This window comes from Scyliorhinus torazame, chromosome 12 (assembly GCF_047496885.1).
Source record: "Scyliorhinus torazame isolate Kashiwa2021f chromosome 12, sScyTor2.1, whole genome shotgun sequence".
Taxonomy (NCBI): Eukaryota; Metazoa; Chordata; class Chondrichthyes; order Carcharhiniformes; family Scyliorhinidae; genus Scyliorhinus; species Scyliorhinus torazame.
Window position 1 is genome coordinate 224,777,295 of NC_092718.1, and position 16,491 is coordinate 224,793,785.

Sequence of the window (16,491 nt, forward strand, 5' to 3'; positions counted from 1 at the left end):
CCGGAGGAAACCCACGCAGACACGGGGAGAACGTGTAGACTCCGCACAGACAGTGACCCAAGCCGGGAATCGAACCTGGGACCCTGGCGCTGTGAGGCAACAGTGCTAACCACTGTGCTACCATTGGTTCCCCATGGTAGGCTTATGCAGAAAGTAAGGAGGCATGGGATAGTGGGAAATTTGGCCAGTTGGATAACGAACTGGCTAACCGATAGAAGTCAGAGAGTGGTGGTGGATGGTAAATATTCAGCCTGGATCCCAGTTACCAGTGGCGTACCGCAGGGATCAGTTCTGGGTCCTCTGCTGTTTGTGATTTTCATTAATGACTTGGATGAGGGAGTTGAAGGGTAGGTCAATAAATTTGCAGACGATACGAAGATTGGTGGAGTTGTGGATAGTAAGGAGGGCTGTTGTCAGCTGCAAAGAGACATAGATAGGATGCAGAGCTGGGCTGAGAAGTAGCAGATGGAGTTTAACCCTGAAAAGTGTGAGGTTGTCCATTTTGGAAGGACAAATATGAATGCGGAATACAGGGTTAACGGTAGAGTTCTTGGCAATGTGGAGGAGCAGAGAGATCTTGGGGTCTATGTTCATACATCTTTGAAAGTTGCCACTCAAGTGGATAGAGCTGTGAAGAAGGCCTATGGTGTGCTCGCGTTCATTAACAGAGGGATTGAATTTAAGAGCCGTGAGGTGATGATGCAGCTGTACAAAACTTTGGTAAGGCCACATTTGGAGTACTGTGTACAGTTCTGGTCGCCTCATTTTAGGAAGGATGTGGAAGCTTTGGAAAAGGTGCAAAGGGGATTTACCAGAATGTTGCCTGGAATGGAGAGTAGGTCTTACGAGGAAAGGTTGAGGGTGCTAGGCCTTTTCTCATTAGAACGGAGAAGGATGAGGGGCGACTTGATCGAGGTTTATAAGATGATCAGGGGAATAGATAGAGTAGACAGTCAGAGACTTTTTCCCCGGGTGGAACAAACCATTCCAAGGGGACATAAATTTAAGGTGAAAGGTGGAAGATATAGGAGGGATATCAGAGGTAGGTTCTTTACCCAGAGAGTAGTGGGGGCATGGAATGCACTGCCTGTGGAAGTAGTTGAGTCGGAAACATTAGGGACCTTCAAGCTGCTATTGGATAGGTACATGGATTACGGTAAAATGATATAGTGTAGATTTATTTGTTCTTAAGGGCAGCACGGTAGCATTGTGGATAGCACAATGCTTCACAGCTCCAGTGTCCCAGGTTTGATTCCGGCTTGGGTCACTGTCTGTGCGGAGTCTGCACGTCCTCCCCGTGTCTGCGTGGGTTTCCTCCGGGTGCTCCGGTTTCCTCCCACAGTCCAAAGATGTGCAGGTTAGGTGAATTGGCCAATGATAAATTGCCCTTAATGTCCAAAATTGCCCTTGGTGTTGGGTGGAGGTGTTGAGTTTGGGTAGGGTGCTCTTCCCAGGAGCCGGTGCAGACTCAAAGGGCCGAATGGCCTCCTTCTGCACTGTAAATTCAATGATAATCTATGATTAATCTAGGACAAAGGTTCGGCACAACATCGTGGGCCGAAGGGCCTGTTCTGTGCTGTATTTTCTATGTTCTATGTTCTATGTATTAGACAGGGTAGTTTCAGAAAGAATGTTCCCGATGCTGCAGGAGTCCAGAACTAGGGGTCATAGTTTGAGGATAAGGGCTAAACCTTTTAGGACTGAGGCAAGGAGAAATTTCTTCACCCAGAGAGCGGGGAATCTGTGGAATTCACTCCCACAAAAAGTAGTTGAGGCCACAACATTGTGTAATTTCAGGAAGGAATTAGATACAGCTCTGGGGGCTAAAGGGATCAAGGGATATGGGGGGATAGGCGGGATCAGGGTATTGAACTTGATGATAGTAATAAATGGTGCAGCAGGCTCGATGGGCTGAATGGTCTCCTCCTGCTCCTATGTTCTATGTATGTTCTTGAATACGAATCACCAAAAGGTAAAATGCAGACACAGCAAGCAGTTAGGGAAGCTCTTGGCGTGTTGCTGTTCATCGCAAGTGGGTAGGAATATAAGCATGATGAAACTTGCTGTAATCACACCTGGAATGCTGTTTAGAGTGTTGGTCTCCTTATCTAAGGAAGGATGCACTTGTCTTAAAGGCAAAGCAAAAAAGGTTCACGGAACTGATGTCTGGGAGACAGTGATGTCCCACGAGGAAAGATTACATAGAATAGACTGGTATTCATGGGGTTTAATAGAGTAAGCGACTTCTCAGTCAAGCAGATCAAATTCTTCAGATATTTGACAGGGTTGATACTGGGATATCCCCTCTTGGCAAATCTACAACAAATAATCCCAGTCACAGGATTAGTTATTAAGGGACTGAGATGTGTCTTTACTCAAAAGAATTGTGGGTCTTTGGAATTCTGTCGCCACTAAGAGGTGTGGATGCCGGGTTATGGGATATATTCAAGATTGAGTTTGATAGATTTTTGGACTTTATGGGATGTTAAATGCTGAAACAGGGGCCGGGGGCTGTTGCTATTTGTTGCATTCATGCCTAAGTCTCTCGGCAGATTCCTTTGCTCTGTTTCCGCAGTCTTCCCACTTCACGATCGAGGACCTGTCCCTACTCGAGGTTTTGAAGGTTGGGAAACAGGGGAAGTTCTACCGAGCAAAGATCACCCGGGGGAACTGCAAAGGACATCGGCTGGTGACATGCAAACTGACCATGAGGAGTGAGTAATAGCCAAACAGGGGTTTGAACTTTGAACTCTGACCCTGTCTGGATCACACTGTGTTATGGGCATTGCAGTAACAATGGCATGTAAGATGTGCATTTCTATAGCACCTCTCATGACCTCAGGATGTCCCAAATGCTTTACAGCCAATCACGTTTATCAGAAGGATGCTCCCTGTTCTGATGCAAGACATGCAGCAGCCAATGAGTGCACAGCAAGATAAACAAAACTGAACAGCTGATTTGTTTCAGCCATGTGGTGAAAGCACAAATATTAACATTCCAGACCACATCGGCTCATGTCATAGAAACAGAGAAACTAGGAGCAAGAGGCGGCCATTCAGCCCTTCAAACATGCTCCGCCATTTATCACGATCATCGCTGATCATCCAACTCAATAGCCTAATCCCACTTCCCCCCATATCCTTTGATCCCCTTCACCCTACTTGCTACATCTGCTTCTTGAGAACATGCAATGTTTTGGCCTCAACTACTTCCTGTGGTAACGGATTCCACAGGCTGATCGCTCTCTGGGCGAAGAAATCTCTCCTCATCTCAAAGAACAAAGAACAAAGAAATGTACAGCACAGGAACAGGCCCTTCGGCCCTCCAAGCCCGTGCCGACCATGCTGCCCGACTAAACTACAATCTTCTACACTTCCTGGGTCCGTATCCCTCATTTCCCATCCTATTCATGTATTTTATCTCAGTCATAGAATATATCATAGAATCACTGCAGGGCCATTCAGCCCATCGAGTCTGCACCGAACCTCTGAAAGAGCACCCTACCTATTTCCACGTCACCACCCTAACCCCACAACCCCCCCTAACCTTTCAGACACGAAGGGACAGTTTAGCATGGCCACCCAACTTGCCGTTATTTGGACTGTGGGAGGAAACCGGAGCACCCGGAGGAAACCCACGCAGACACGGGGAGAACGTGCAGACTCCGCAGTCACCCGGAGGCTGGAATTGAAGCTGGATCCCTGGAGATGTGAGGCAGCAGTGCTAACCACTGTGCCACCGTGCCGCCCGAAATGGTTTACTCCGTATCCAGACTGTGACCCCGGTTCTGGGCAGCCCCAAAATCGGGAACATCCTCCCGCCATCGACCCTGTCTACTCCACTAGAATTTTAGAGATTTCTATGAGACCCCCCTTCATTCTTCTGAACTCCAGCGAATACAATCCTTTTATTTTAAAGGCAATTTTATTGAGGTATTTTTGGCAAATGGAACAATGACATTGTATAGCACTGTCCAAAACGAAAAGCAAATAGCGCATCGTACAAACCAGAGCGAATACAATCCGAACCGATTCAGTCACTCCTCATATGTCAGTCCCGCCATCCCAGGAATCAGTTATGTTTCCCCAGCACTCCCTCAGTACTGACCCTCTGACAGTGCAGCACTCTCTCAGTACTGACCCTCTGACAGTGCAGCACTCTCTCAGTACTGACCCTATGACAGTGCGGCACTCCCTCAGTACTGACCCTCTGACAGTGCAGCACTCCCTCAGTACTGACCCTCTGACAGTGCGGCACTCCCTCAGTACTGACCCTCTGACAGTGCAGCACTCTCTCAGTACTGACCCTCTGACAGTGCAGCACTCCCTCAGTACTGACCCTCTGACAGGGCAGCACTCCCTCAGTACTGACTCTCTGACAGTGCAGCACTCCCTCAGTACTGACCCTCTGACAGTGCAGCACTCCCTCAGTACTGACCCTCTGACAGTGCAGCACTCCCTCAGTACTGACCCTCTGACAGTGCAGCACTCCCTCAGTACTGACCCTCTGACAGTGCAGCACTCCCTCAGTACTGACCCTCTGACAGTGCAGCACTCCCTCAGTACTGACCCTCTGACAGTGCAGCACTCCCTCAGTACTGACCCTCTGACAGGGCAGCACTCCCTCAGTACTGACTCTCTGACAGTGCAGCACTCCCTCAGTACTGACCCTCTGGCAGTGCAGCACTGCCTCAGTACTGACCCTCTGACAGTGCAGCACTCCCTCAGTACTGACACTCTGACAGTGCAGTACTCCCTCAGTACTGATCCTCTGACAGTGCGGCACTCCCTCAGTACTGACCCTCTGACAGTGCAGCACTCCCTCAGTACTGACCCTCTGACAGTGCAGCACTCCCTCAGTACTGACCCTCTGACAGTGTAGCACTCCCTCAGTACTGACCCTCTGACAGTGCAGCACTCCCTCAGTACTGACCCTCTGACAGTGCAGCACTCCCTCAGTACTGACCCTCTGACAGTGCAGCACTCCCTCAGTACTGACCCTCTGACGGTGCGGCACTCCCTCAGTACTGACCCTCTGACTGTGCGGCACTCCCTCAGTACTGACCCTCTGACAGTACAGCACTCCCTCAGTACTGACCCTCTGACAGTGCAGCACTCCCTCAGTACTGACCCTCTGACAGTGTGGCACTCCCTCAGTACTGACCCTCTGACAGTGCAGCACTCCCTCAGTACTGATCCTCTGACAGTGCGGCACTCCCTCAGTACTGACCCTCTGACAGTGCAGCACTCCCTCAGTACTGACCCTCTGACAGTGCAGCACTCCCTCAGTACTGACCCTCTGACAGTGCAGCACTCCCTCAGTACTGACCCTCTGACAGTGCAGCACTCCCTCAGTACTGACCCTCTGACAGTGCAGCACTCCCTCAGTACTGACCCTCTGACAGTGCAGCACTCCCTCAGTACTGACCCTCTGACGGTGCGGCACTCCCTCAGTACTGACCCTCTGACTGTGCGGCACTCCCTCAGTACTGACCCTCTGACAGTACAGCACTCCCTCAGTACTGACCCTCTGACAGTGCAGCACTCCCTCAGTACTGACCCTCTGACAGTGTGGCACTCCCTCAGTACTGACCCTCTGACAGTGCAGCACTCCCTCAGTACTGACCCTCTGACAGTGTGGCACTCCCTCAGTACTGACCCTCTGACAGTGCGGCACTCCCTCAGTACTGACCCTCTGACAGTACAGCACTCCCTCAGTACTGACCCTCTGACAGTGCGGCACTCCCTCAGTACTGACCCTCTGACAGTGCTGCACTCCCTCAGTACTGACCCTCTGACAGTGCAGCACTCCCTCAGTACTGACCCTCTGACGGTGCGGCACTCCCTCAGTACTGACCCTCTGACAGTGCTGCACTCCCTCAGTACTGACCCTCTGACAGTGCAGCACTCCCTCAGTACTGACCCTCTGACAGTACAGCACTCCCTCAGTACTGACCCTCTGACAGTGCAGCACTCCCTCAGTACTGACCCTCTGACGGTGCGGCACTCCCTCAGTACTGACCCTCTGACAGTGCAGCACTCCCTCAGTACTGACCCTCTGACAGTGCAGCGCTCCCTCAGTACTGACCCTCTGACAGTCCAGCACTCCCTCAGTACTGACCCTCTGACAGTGCAGCACTCCCTCAGTACTGACCCTCTGACGGTGCGGCACTCCCTCAGTACTGACCCTCTGGCAGTGCAGCACTGCCTCAGTACTGACCCTCTGACAGTGCAGCACTCCCTCAGTACTGATCCTCTGACAGTGCAGCACTCCCTCAATACTGACCCTCTGACAGTGCAGCACTCCCTCAGTACTGACCCTCTGACAGTGCAGCGCTCCCACAGTACTGACCCTCTGACAGTGCGGCGCTCCCTCAGTACTGACCCTCTGACAGTGCAGCACTCCCTCAGTACTGACCCTCTGACAGTGCAGCGCTCCCTCAGTACTGACCCTCTGACAGTGCGGCACTCCCTCAGTACTGACCCTCTGACAGTGCAGCACTCCCTCGGTACTGACCCTCTGACAGTGCAGCACTCCCTCAGTACTGACCCTCTGACAGTGCGGCACTCCCTCAGTACTGACCCTCTGACAGTGCAGCACTCCCTCGGTACTGACCCTCTGACAGTGCAGCACTCCCTCAGTACTGACCCTCTGACAGTGCGGCACTCCCTCAGTACTGACCCTCTGACAGTGCAGCACTCCCTCAGTACTGACCCTCTGACAGTGCGGCACTCCCTCAGTACTGACCCTCTGACAGTGCAGCACTCCCTCAGTACTGACTTTCTGACAGTGCAGCGCTCCCTCAGTACTGACCCTCTGACAGTGCAGCACTCCCTCAGTACTGACCCTCTGACAGTGCAGCACTCCCTCAGTACTGACCCTCTGACAGTGCGACACTCCCTCAGTACTGACCCCCTGACAGTGTGGCAATCCCTCAGTACTGACTTTCTGACAGTGCGGCACTCCCTCAGTACTGACCCTCTGACAAAGCGGAGCTCCCTCAGTACTGACCCTCTGACAGTGTGGCATTCCCTCAGTACTGACCCGCTGACAGTGCAGCACTCCCTCAGTACTGACCCTCTGACAGTGCGGCACTCCCTCAGTACTGACCCTCTGACAGTACAGCACTCCCTCAGTACTGACCCTCTGACAGTGCAGCGCTCCCTCAGTACTGACCCTCTGACAGTGCAGCACTCCCTCAGTACGGACCCTCTGACAGTGCAGCACTCCCTCAGTACTGACCCTCTGACAGTGCAGCTCTCCCTCAGTACTGACCCTCTGACCGTGCAGCACTCCCTCAGTACTGACCCTCTGAAAGTGCGGCACTCCCTCAGTACTGACCCTCTGACAGTGCGGCACTCCCTCAGTACTGATCCTCTGACAGTGCGGCACTCCCTCAGTACTGACCCTCTGACAGTGCGGCACTCCCTCAGTACTGACCCTCTGACAGTGCGGCACTCCCTCAGTACTGACCCTCTGACAGTGCGGCACTCCCTCAGTACTGACCCTCTGACAGTGCGGCACTCCCTCAGTACTGAGCCTCTGACAGTGCAGCACTCCCTCAGTACTGACCCTCTGACTGTGCAGCACTCCCTCAGTACTGATCTCTGACAGTGCAGCACTCCCTCAATACTGACCCTCTGACAGTGCAGCTCTCCCTCAGTACTGACCCTCTGACCGTGCAGCACTCCCTCAGTACTGACCCTCTGACAGTGCGGCACTCCCTCAGTACTGACCCTCTGACAGTGCGGCACTCCCTCAGTACTGACCCTCTGACAGTGCGGCACTCCCTCAGTACTGACCTTCTGACAGTGCGGCACTCCCTCAGTACTGACCCTCTGACAGTGCGGCACTCCCTCAGTACTGACCCTCTGACAGTGCGGCACTCCCTCAGTACTGACCCTCTGACAGTGCGGCACTCCCTCAGTACTGAGCCTCTGACAGTGCAGCACTCCCTCAGTACTGACCCTCTGACTGTCCAGCACTCCCTCAGTACTGATCTCTGACAGTGCAGCACTCCCTCAATACTGACCCTCTGACAGTGCAGCACTACCTCAGTACTGACCCTCTGACAGTGCAGCACTCCCTCAGTACTGACCCTCTGACAGTGCGGCACTCCCTCAGTACTGACCTTCTGACAGTGCTGTGTTCCCTCAGTACTGACTCTCTGGCAGTGCGGCACTCCCTCAGTCCTGACCCTCTGACAGTGCGGCACTCGCTCAGTACTGACCCTCGGATAGTGCGGCACTCCCTCAGTACTGACCTTCTGACAGTGCGGCACACCCTCAGTACTGACCCTCTGACAATGCTGCACTCCCTCAGTACTGACCCTCTGACAGTGTGGCACTCCCTCAGTACTGACCCTCTGACAGTGCGGCACTCCCTCAGTACTGACCCTCTGACAGGGCAGCACTCCCTCAGTACTGACCCTCTGACAGTGCAGCAATCCCTCAGTACTGACCCTCTGACAGTGCGGCACTCCCTCAGTACTGACCTTCTGATAGTGCGGCACACCCTCAGTACTGACCCTCCTACAGTGCAGCACTCCCTCAGTACTGACCCTCTGACAGTGCAGCACCCCCTCAGTACTGACCTTCTGACAGTGCAGCGCTCCCTCAGTACTGACCCTCTGACAGCGCGGCATCCCTCAGTACTGACCCTCTGACAGTGCAGCACTCCCTCAGTACTGACCCTCTGACAGTGCAGCGCTCCATCCGTACTGACCCTCTGACAGTGCTGCGCTCCCTCAGTACTGACCCTCTGACAGTGCAGCACTCCCTCAGTCCTGACCCTCTGACAGTGCAGCACTCCCTCAGTACTGACTCTCTGACAGTGCTGCCCTCCCTCAGTACTGACCCTCTGACAGTGCAGCACTCCCTCAGTACTGCCCCTCTGACAGTGCAGCACTCCGTCAGTACTGACCCTCTGACAGTGTGGCTCTCCCTCAGTACTGACCCTCTGACAGTGCGGCACTCCCTCAGTACTGACCCTCTGACAGTGCTGCCCTCCCTCAGTACTGACCCTCTGACAGTGCAGCACTCCCTCAGTACTGACCCTCTGACAGTGCGGCACTCCCTCAGTACTGACCGTCTGACAGTGCGGCACTCCCTCAGTCCTGACCCTCTGACAGTGCAGCACTCCCTCAGTACTGAACCTCTGAGAGTGCTGCGCTCCCTCAGTACTGACCCTCTGACAGAGCGGCACTCCCTCAGTACAGACCCTCTGACAGTGCAGCACTCCCTCAGTGCTGACCCTCTGACAGTGCAGCACTCCCTCAGTACTGAACCTCTGACAGTGCAGCACTCCGTCAGTACTGACCCTCTGACAGTGCGGCACTCCCTCAGTACTGACCCTCTGACAGTGCTGCCCTCCCTCAGTACTGACCCTCTGACAGTGCAGCACTCCCTCAGTACTGACCCTCTGATAGTGCGGCACTCCCTCAGTACTGACCCTCTGACAGTGCGGCACTCCCTCAGTACTGACCCTCTGACAGTGCAGCACTCCCTCAGTCCTGACCCTCTGACAGTGCAGCACTCCCTCAGTACTGAACCTCTGAGAGTGCTGCGCTCCCTCAGTACTGACCCTCTGACAGAGCGGCACTCCCTCAGTACTGACCCTCTGACAGTGTGCACTCCCTCTGTACAGACCCTCTGACAGTGCGGCACTCCCTCAGTATTGACCCTCTGACAGTGCAGCACTCCCTCAGTACTGATCTCTGACAGTGCGGCGCTCCCTCAGTACAGACCCTCTGACAGAGCAGCACTCGCTCAGTACTGACCCTCTGACAGTGCGGCACTGCCTCAGTACTGACCTTCTGACAGTGCAGCACTCCCTCAGTACTGACCCTCTGACAGTGCTGTGTTCCCTCAGTACTGACCCTCCGACAGTGCAGCACTCCCTCAGTACTGACCCTCTGACAGTACAGCACTCCCTCAGTACTGACCCTCTGACAGTGCAGCACTCCCTCAGTACTGACCCTCTGACAGTGCGGCACTCCCTCAGTACTGACTCTCTGACAGTGCAGCACTCCCTCAGTACTGACTCTCTGACAGTGCAGCACTCCCTCAGTACTGACTCTCTGACAGTGCAGCACTCCCTCAGTACTGACCCTCTGACAGTGCAGCACTCCCTCAGTACTGACCCTCTGACAGTGCAACAGTCCCTCAGTACTGATTCTCTGACAGTGCTGCACTCCCTCAGTACTGACCCTCTGAGGGTGCCGCAGTCCCTCAGTACTGACTCTCTGACAGAGCAGCACTCCCTCAGTACTGATCCTGTGACAGTGCGGCACTCCCTCAGTACTGACCCTCTGATAGTGCAGCGCTCCCTCAGTACTGATCCTCTGACAGTGCGGCACTCCCTCAGTACTGACCCTCTGACAGTGCGGCACTCCCTCAGTACTGACCCTCTGACAGTGCCGCACTCCCTCAGTACTGACTCTCTGACAGTGCAGCACTCCCTCAGTACTGACCTTCTGACAGTGCAGCACTCCCTCAGTACTGATCCTCTGACAGTGCGACACTCCCTCAGTACTGACAATCTGACAGTGCGGCACTCCCTCATTACTGACCCTCTGACAGTGCGGCATTCTCTCAGTCCTGACCCTCTGACAGTGCGGCACTCCCTCAGTACTGACCCTCTGACAGTGCGGCACTCCCTCAGTACTGACCCTCTGACAGTGCGGCACTCCCTCAGTACTGACCCTCTGACAGTGCGGCACTCCCTCAGCACTGACCCTCTGACAGTGCAGCACTGAAGCATTGTCTGTAACCCCAGGGATGTTGAACTCTAACCCCAGGGATGTTGAACTTTATCCCCTGTGTTGTTAAACTCTAACCTTTCCCATGATCTCTCCGCCAGGTGTCTCCCAGAGGAATCTGCAGTCAGAAATCAACATCATGAACAAGCTTGGCTATCACAAGAACATCATTCAGCTCCTGCAATGGAACATAACGCAAGGTAAACCATGGGGGACAGTGACAGTGGCTCCGCACATGAGGGGGCTCGTACCCCTGTGACCCTGTGACCTTGTATTTTATAGAGCCATACATTCTGATAATGGAGCATGTGAGCCGGAGCCTGAAGGGTTTTTTACAAAACAATAGACCTGAGCTTTGTGGCTGCAAGGACCTGCAAATCCAACTCACATCCGCAGCTTATTTCATTTCCCTGGGGATGGAACACCTGGCATCCAAAAAGGTAAATGTTGGGTTTGGCTCGACTAGGCAGAGCGAAGGGTTAACATCACCAATACACATCACCCACCTGTGTTAGAGAGATCTGGAAGGAGCACCAATCTCCTGTCGAGAATCAAGTCAGTAAATACTCACTGTAAATAAGACCATAAGACATAGGAGCAGAATTAGGCCACTCAGCCCATCGAGTCTGCTCCGCCATTCACTCATGGCTGATATTTTCTCATCCCCATTCTCCTGCCTTCTCCCCATGAGTCCTGATCCCCTTATTAATCAGGAACCTATCTATCTCTGTCTTAAAGACACTCCGTGATTTGGCCTCCACAGCCGTCTGCGGCAAAGAGTTCCACAGATTCACCACCCTCTGGCTGGAGAAATTCCTCCTCCTCTCTGTTTTAAAGGATCGTACTCCTAGGAGTTTAGAAAGATGAGGGGGGATCTTATTGAAACTTACAGGATACTGCGAGGCCTGGATAGAGTGGACGTGGAGAGGATGTTTCCACTTGTAGGGAAAACTAGCAGAGGACACCATCTCAGACTAAAGGGATGATCCTTTAAAACAGAGATGAGGGGGAATTTCTTCAGCCAGAGGGTGGTGAATCTGTGGAACTCTTTGCCGCAGAAGGCTGTGGAGGCCAAATCACTGAGTGTCTTTAAGACAGAGATAGATAGGTTCCTGATTAATAAGGGGATCAGGGGTTATGGGGAGAAGGCAGGAGAATGGGGATGAGAAAATATCAGCCATGATTGAATGGCGGAGCAGACTCGATGGGCCGAGTGGCCTAATTCTGCTCCTATGTCTTATGGTCTTATGGACTTGGATTAGCCTGGCTCAGCACATTGCCGGGCCAGCGACCTCCACCAACCACTCAGGCTGCTATGTGCTAAATTATTCAAAAACAGTTAGAAACTGTGTTGGATCTGAAGCCACAGCACGACCTGCTGCACCGCAATCTTGTGCAGAAATACATTTCATGACATCTCAAGGATTTGTGTCTAAAGTGTTGATTATTATAACCTTCCAGGATCACGAGACTTGGGGCGGGCACTGCACCCCGCACTCTGACCCTGGGTCTAACCTGCTCCTGCTTTTCTCTCCACAGATTGTTCACCGGGACCTAGCAGCAAGAAACATTTTGCTTGGCCGCTTTCCCCAGGAGTGTAAGATTGGGGAATTCGGCCTTGCAGCCGACCTCTCCAACGCTGGCGCTGTGAAGTGTAAGAAGGGAAGAGGGGTCAGTATATCAAACCCACCAACTCACTGAACCATCTGCACCATCAGTGGAGGCTAATTATCGATTTGCCATTTCTAATTGCTTGCTATACCTTCATGCTAATGTTGTGATTATGAAGCTGTTCCCCATACTCTCGTTAGCCAGCCGCACAGACACTGAACCTGTGACTGAAGGTTTGTCCTGTCTCCGTAGAACCCGGGCATCCCGTTTCGCTGGTATCCACCGGAATTCTTCACTGATGGAATTTACTCCCTTCACGGGGACGTCTGGGCTTTTGGGATTCTGCTCTGGGAGTTGGAGACTTTGGGTAAGAGTTATTACGACACCCTGGGCCAGTGCGCGACGCCCTGGGCCAGTGCGTGACACCCTGGGCCAGTGCACGACACCCTGGGCCAGTGCGCGACACCCTGGGCAAGTGTGTGACAGCCTGGGCCAGTGCGCGACACCCTGGGCCAGTGTGTGACAGCCTGGGCCAGTGCGCGACACCCTGGGCCAGTGTGTGACAGCCTGGGTCAGTGCGCGACACCCTGGGCCAGTGCGCGACACCCTGGGCCAGTGCGCGACACCCTGGGCCAGTGCGCGACACCCTGGGCCAGTGCTGAAAGCCTGGGTCAGTGCACGACAGCCTGGGCCAGTGTGTGACAGCCTGGGTCAGTGCTGAAAGCCTGGGTCAGTGCGCGACACCCTGGGCCAGTGCGCGACACCCTGGGCCAGTGTGTGACACCCTGGGCCAGTGCGCGACACCCTGGGCCAGTGACACCCTGGGCCAGTGCATGACATCCTGGGCCAGTGCGCGACACTCTGGGCCAGTGTGTGACACCCTGGGCCAGTGCATGACATCCTGGGTCAGTGCGCGTCATCCTGGGCCAGTGCGTGAATCCCTGGGCCAGTGCGTGACACCCTGGGCCAGTGCGTGACACCCTGGGCCAGTGCGCGTCATCCTGGGCCAGTGCGTGACACCCTGGGCTAGTGCGTGACACCCTGGGCCAGTGCGCGTCATCCTGGGCCAGTGCGTGACACCCTGGGCCAGTGTGTGACACCCTGGGCTAGTGCGTGACACCCTGGGCCAGTGCGCGTCATCCTGGGCCAGTGTGTGACACCCTGGGCCAGTGCGCGTCATCCTGGGCCAGTGCGCGTCATCCTGGGCCAGTGCGTGAATCCCTGGGCCAGTGCGTGACACCCTGGGCCAGTGCGTGACACCCTGGGCCAGTGCACGTCATCCTGGGCCAGTGCGTGACACCCTGGGCTAGTGCGTGACACCCTGGGCCAGTGCGCGTCATCCTGGGCCAGTGCGTGACACCCTGGGCCAGTGTGTGACACCCTGGGCTAGTGCGTGACACCCTGGGCCAGTGCGCGTCATCCTGGGCCAGTGCGTGACACCCTGGGCCAGTGCGCGTCATCCTGGGCCAGTGCGTGACACCCTGGGCCAGGGTGTGACACCCTGGGCTAGTGTGTGACAGCCTGGGCCAGTGCGCGACGCCCTGGGTCAGTGCGTGACACCCTGGGCCAGTGCGTGACACCCTGGGCTAGTGCGTGACACCCTGGGCCAGTGCGCGTCATCCTGGGCCAGTGCGTGACACCCTGGGCTAGTGTGTGACAGCCTGGGCCAGTGCGCGGCACCCTGGGCCAGTGCGTGACACCCTGGGCCAGTGCGCGACACCCTGGGCCAGTGCGTGACACCCTGGGCCAGTGCGCGTCATCCTGGGCCAGTGCGTGACACCCTGGGCCAGTGCGCGTAATCCTGGGCCAGTGCGTGACACCCTGGGCTAGTGCGTGACACCCTGGGCTAGTGCGTGACACCCTGGGCCAGTGCGCGTCATCCTGGGCCAGTGCGCGACACCCTGGGCTAGTGCGTGACACCCTGGGCCAGTGCGCGTCATCCTGGGCCAATGCGTGACACCCTGGGCTAATGCGTGACACCCTGGGCCAGTGTGCGACACCCTGGGCCAGTGCGCGACACCCTGGGCCAGTGCGCGACACCCTGGGCCAGCGCGCCACATCCTGGGCCAGTGCGCGACACCCTGGGCCAGTGACACCCTGGGCCAGTGACACCCTGGGCAGTGCGCGACACCCTGGGCCAGTGCGCGACACCCTGGGCCAGTGCGCGACACCCTGGGCCAGTGCGCGACATCCTGGGTCAGTGCACGACACCCTGGGCCAGTGACACCCTGGGCCAGTGCGTGACACCCTGGGTCAGTGCGTGACACCCTGGGCCAGTGCGCGACACCCTGGGTCAGTGACACCCTGGGCCAGTGACACCCTTGGCTAGTGCACAACATCCTGGGTCAGTGCGTGACACCCTGGGCCAGTGACACCCTGGGCCAGTGACACCCTGAGCTAGTGCGTGACACCCTGGGCCAGTGCGCGACACCCTGGGCCAGTGCGTGACACTCTGGGCCAGTGCTGACACCCTGGGCTAGTGCGTGACACCCTGGGCCAGTGCGCGACACCCTGGGCCAGTGCGCGAAATCCTGGGCCAGTGCGCGACACCCTGGGCCAGTGCGCGACACCGTGGGTCAGTGCGCGACACCCTGGGCCAGTGACACTCTGGGCCAGTGCGCGACACCCTGGGCCAGTGCGCGACACCCTGGGTCAGTGCGCGACACCCTGAGCCAGTGCGCGACACTGTGGGCCAGTGCGCGACACCCTGGGCCAGTGCGTGACACCTTGGGCCAGTGCGTTACACCCTGGGCCAGTGCGCAACACCCTGGGCCAGTGCACGACACCCTGGGCCAGTGACATCCTGGGCCAGTGTGCGACACCCTGGGCCAGTGACATCCTGGGCCAGTGCGCGACACCCTGGGCCAGTGACACCCTGGGCCAGTGCCCGACACCCTGGGCCAGTGACATCCTGGGCCAGTGTGCGACACCCTGGACCAGTGACATCCTGGGCCAGTGCGTGACACACTGGGCCAGTGCGCGACACCCTGGGCCAGTGACATCCTGGGCCAGTGCGTGACACCCTGGGCCAGTGACACCCTGGAAAAGTGTGCGTACATTCCAGCCCCACTCAACCCAGAGTCGCAACATGGTTCAAATGATCTTTTATTTTTAAATCCTCGAGGACTTCGGCTGCCCAATAACCACTCACCAGGTTTGTAAATTTAAACACGTTAACTTTGTATTATTAAATGATAATCAAATGTCTAATCTACACCCCCCCCTCCTTTAGCTTGTCCCAACCTCTACCCCCCCCACCCCCACCCCATCTCATACACACGCACATACATACAGACAGACAAACACAGAGGGGAGAGAGGGGTGTAAAATAATGATGAAAGTAAATGTTTGTTTCAGACGGTCAGCTCCCAGTTAGTTTCTTCTTCAGTTTAGGCTTTCAGGTGGATGTTGTCTTTTCTTTCGGCTTGTAAAAGCAGGAAGCCTGCATTCTAGAGAGAGACAGAGAGAGAGAGACAAAGACAGAGAGAGAGAGACGCAGAGACAGAGAGAGAGACAGAGAGACAGAGACAGAGAGAGAGACAGAGAGACAGAGACAGAGAGAGAGAGAGAGACAGACAGATACAGAGACAGAGAGAGACAGAGAGAGAGAGAGAGAGAGAGAGACAGACAGAGAGAGACAAAGACAGAGAGAGAGAGAGACGCAGAGACAGAGAGAGAGACAGACAGATACAGAGACAGAGAGAGACAGAGAGAGAGAGAGAGAGAGAGAGACAGACAGAGAGAGACAAAGACAGAGAGAGAGAGAGACGCAGAGACAGAGAGAGAGACAGACAGATACAGAGACAGAGAGAGACAGAGAGAGAGAGACAGAGACAGAGAGAGAGAGAGAGACAGAGAGAGAGAGACAAAGACAGAGAGAGAGAGACAAGGACAGAGAGAGAGACAGACAGATACAGAGACAGAGAGAGACAGAGAGAGAGAGACAGAGACAGAGAGAGAGAGACAAGGACAGAGAGAGAGAGAGACGCAGAGACAGAGAGAGAGACAGACAGATACAGAGACAGACAGAGACAGAGAGAGAGAGAGAGAGAGAGAGACAGACAGAGAGAGACAAAGACAGAGAGAGAGAGAGACGCAGAGACAGAGAGAGAGACAGACA

The 16,491-nt window shown here is 55.3% G+C and overlaps 1 protein-coding gene across 1 annotated transcript in view; it reads left to right on the plus strand.

Annotated features, from left to right (window-relative positions):
- Positions 1-16,491, plus strand: part of LOC140387033 (tyrosine kinase receptor Cad96Ca) — a 93,474-nt gene that overhangs the window by 65,223 nt on the left and 11,760 nt on the right. Inside the window, exons 5-9 of the mRNA XM_072470015.1 lie at positions 2,576-2,714; positions 10,862-10,960; positions 11,043-11,200; positions 12,300-12,431; positions 12,624-12,738. Of these exons, the coding sequence (XP_072326116.1) occupies positions 2,576-2,714; positions 10,862-10,960; positions 11,043-11,200; positions 12,300-12,431; positions 12,624-12,738 (643 nt within the window). The remainder of the gene's footprint in view (positions 1-2,575; positions 2,715-10,861; positions 10,961-11,042; positions 11,201-12,299; positions 12,432-12,623; positions 12,739-16,491) is intronic.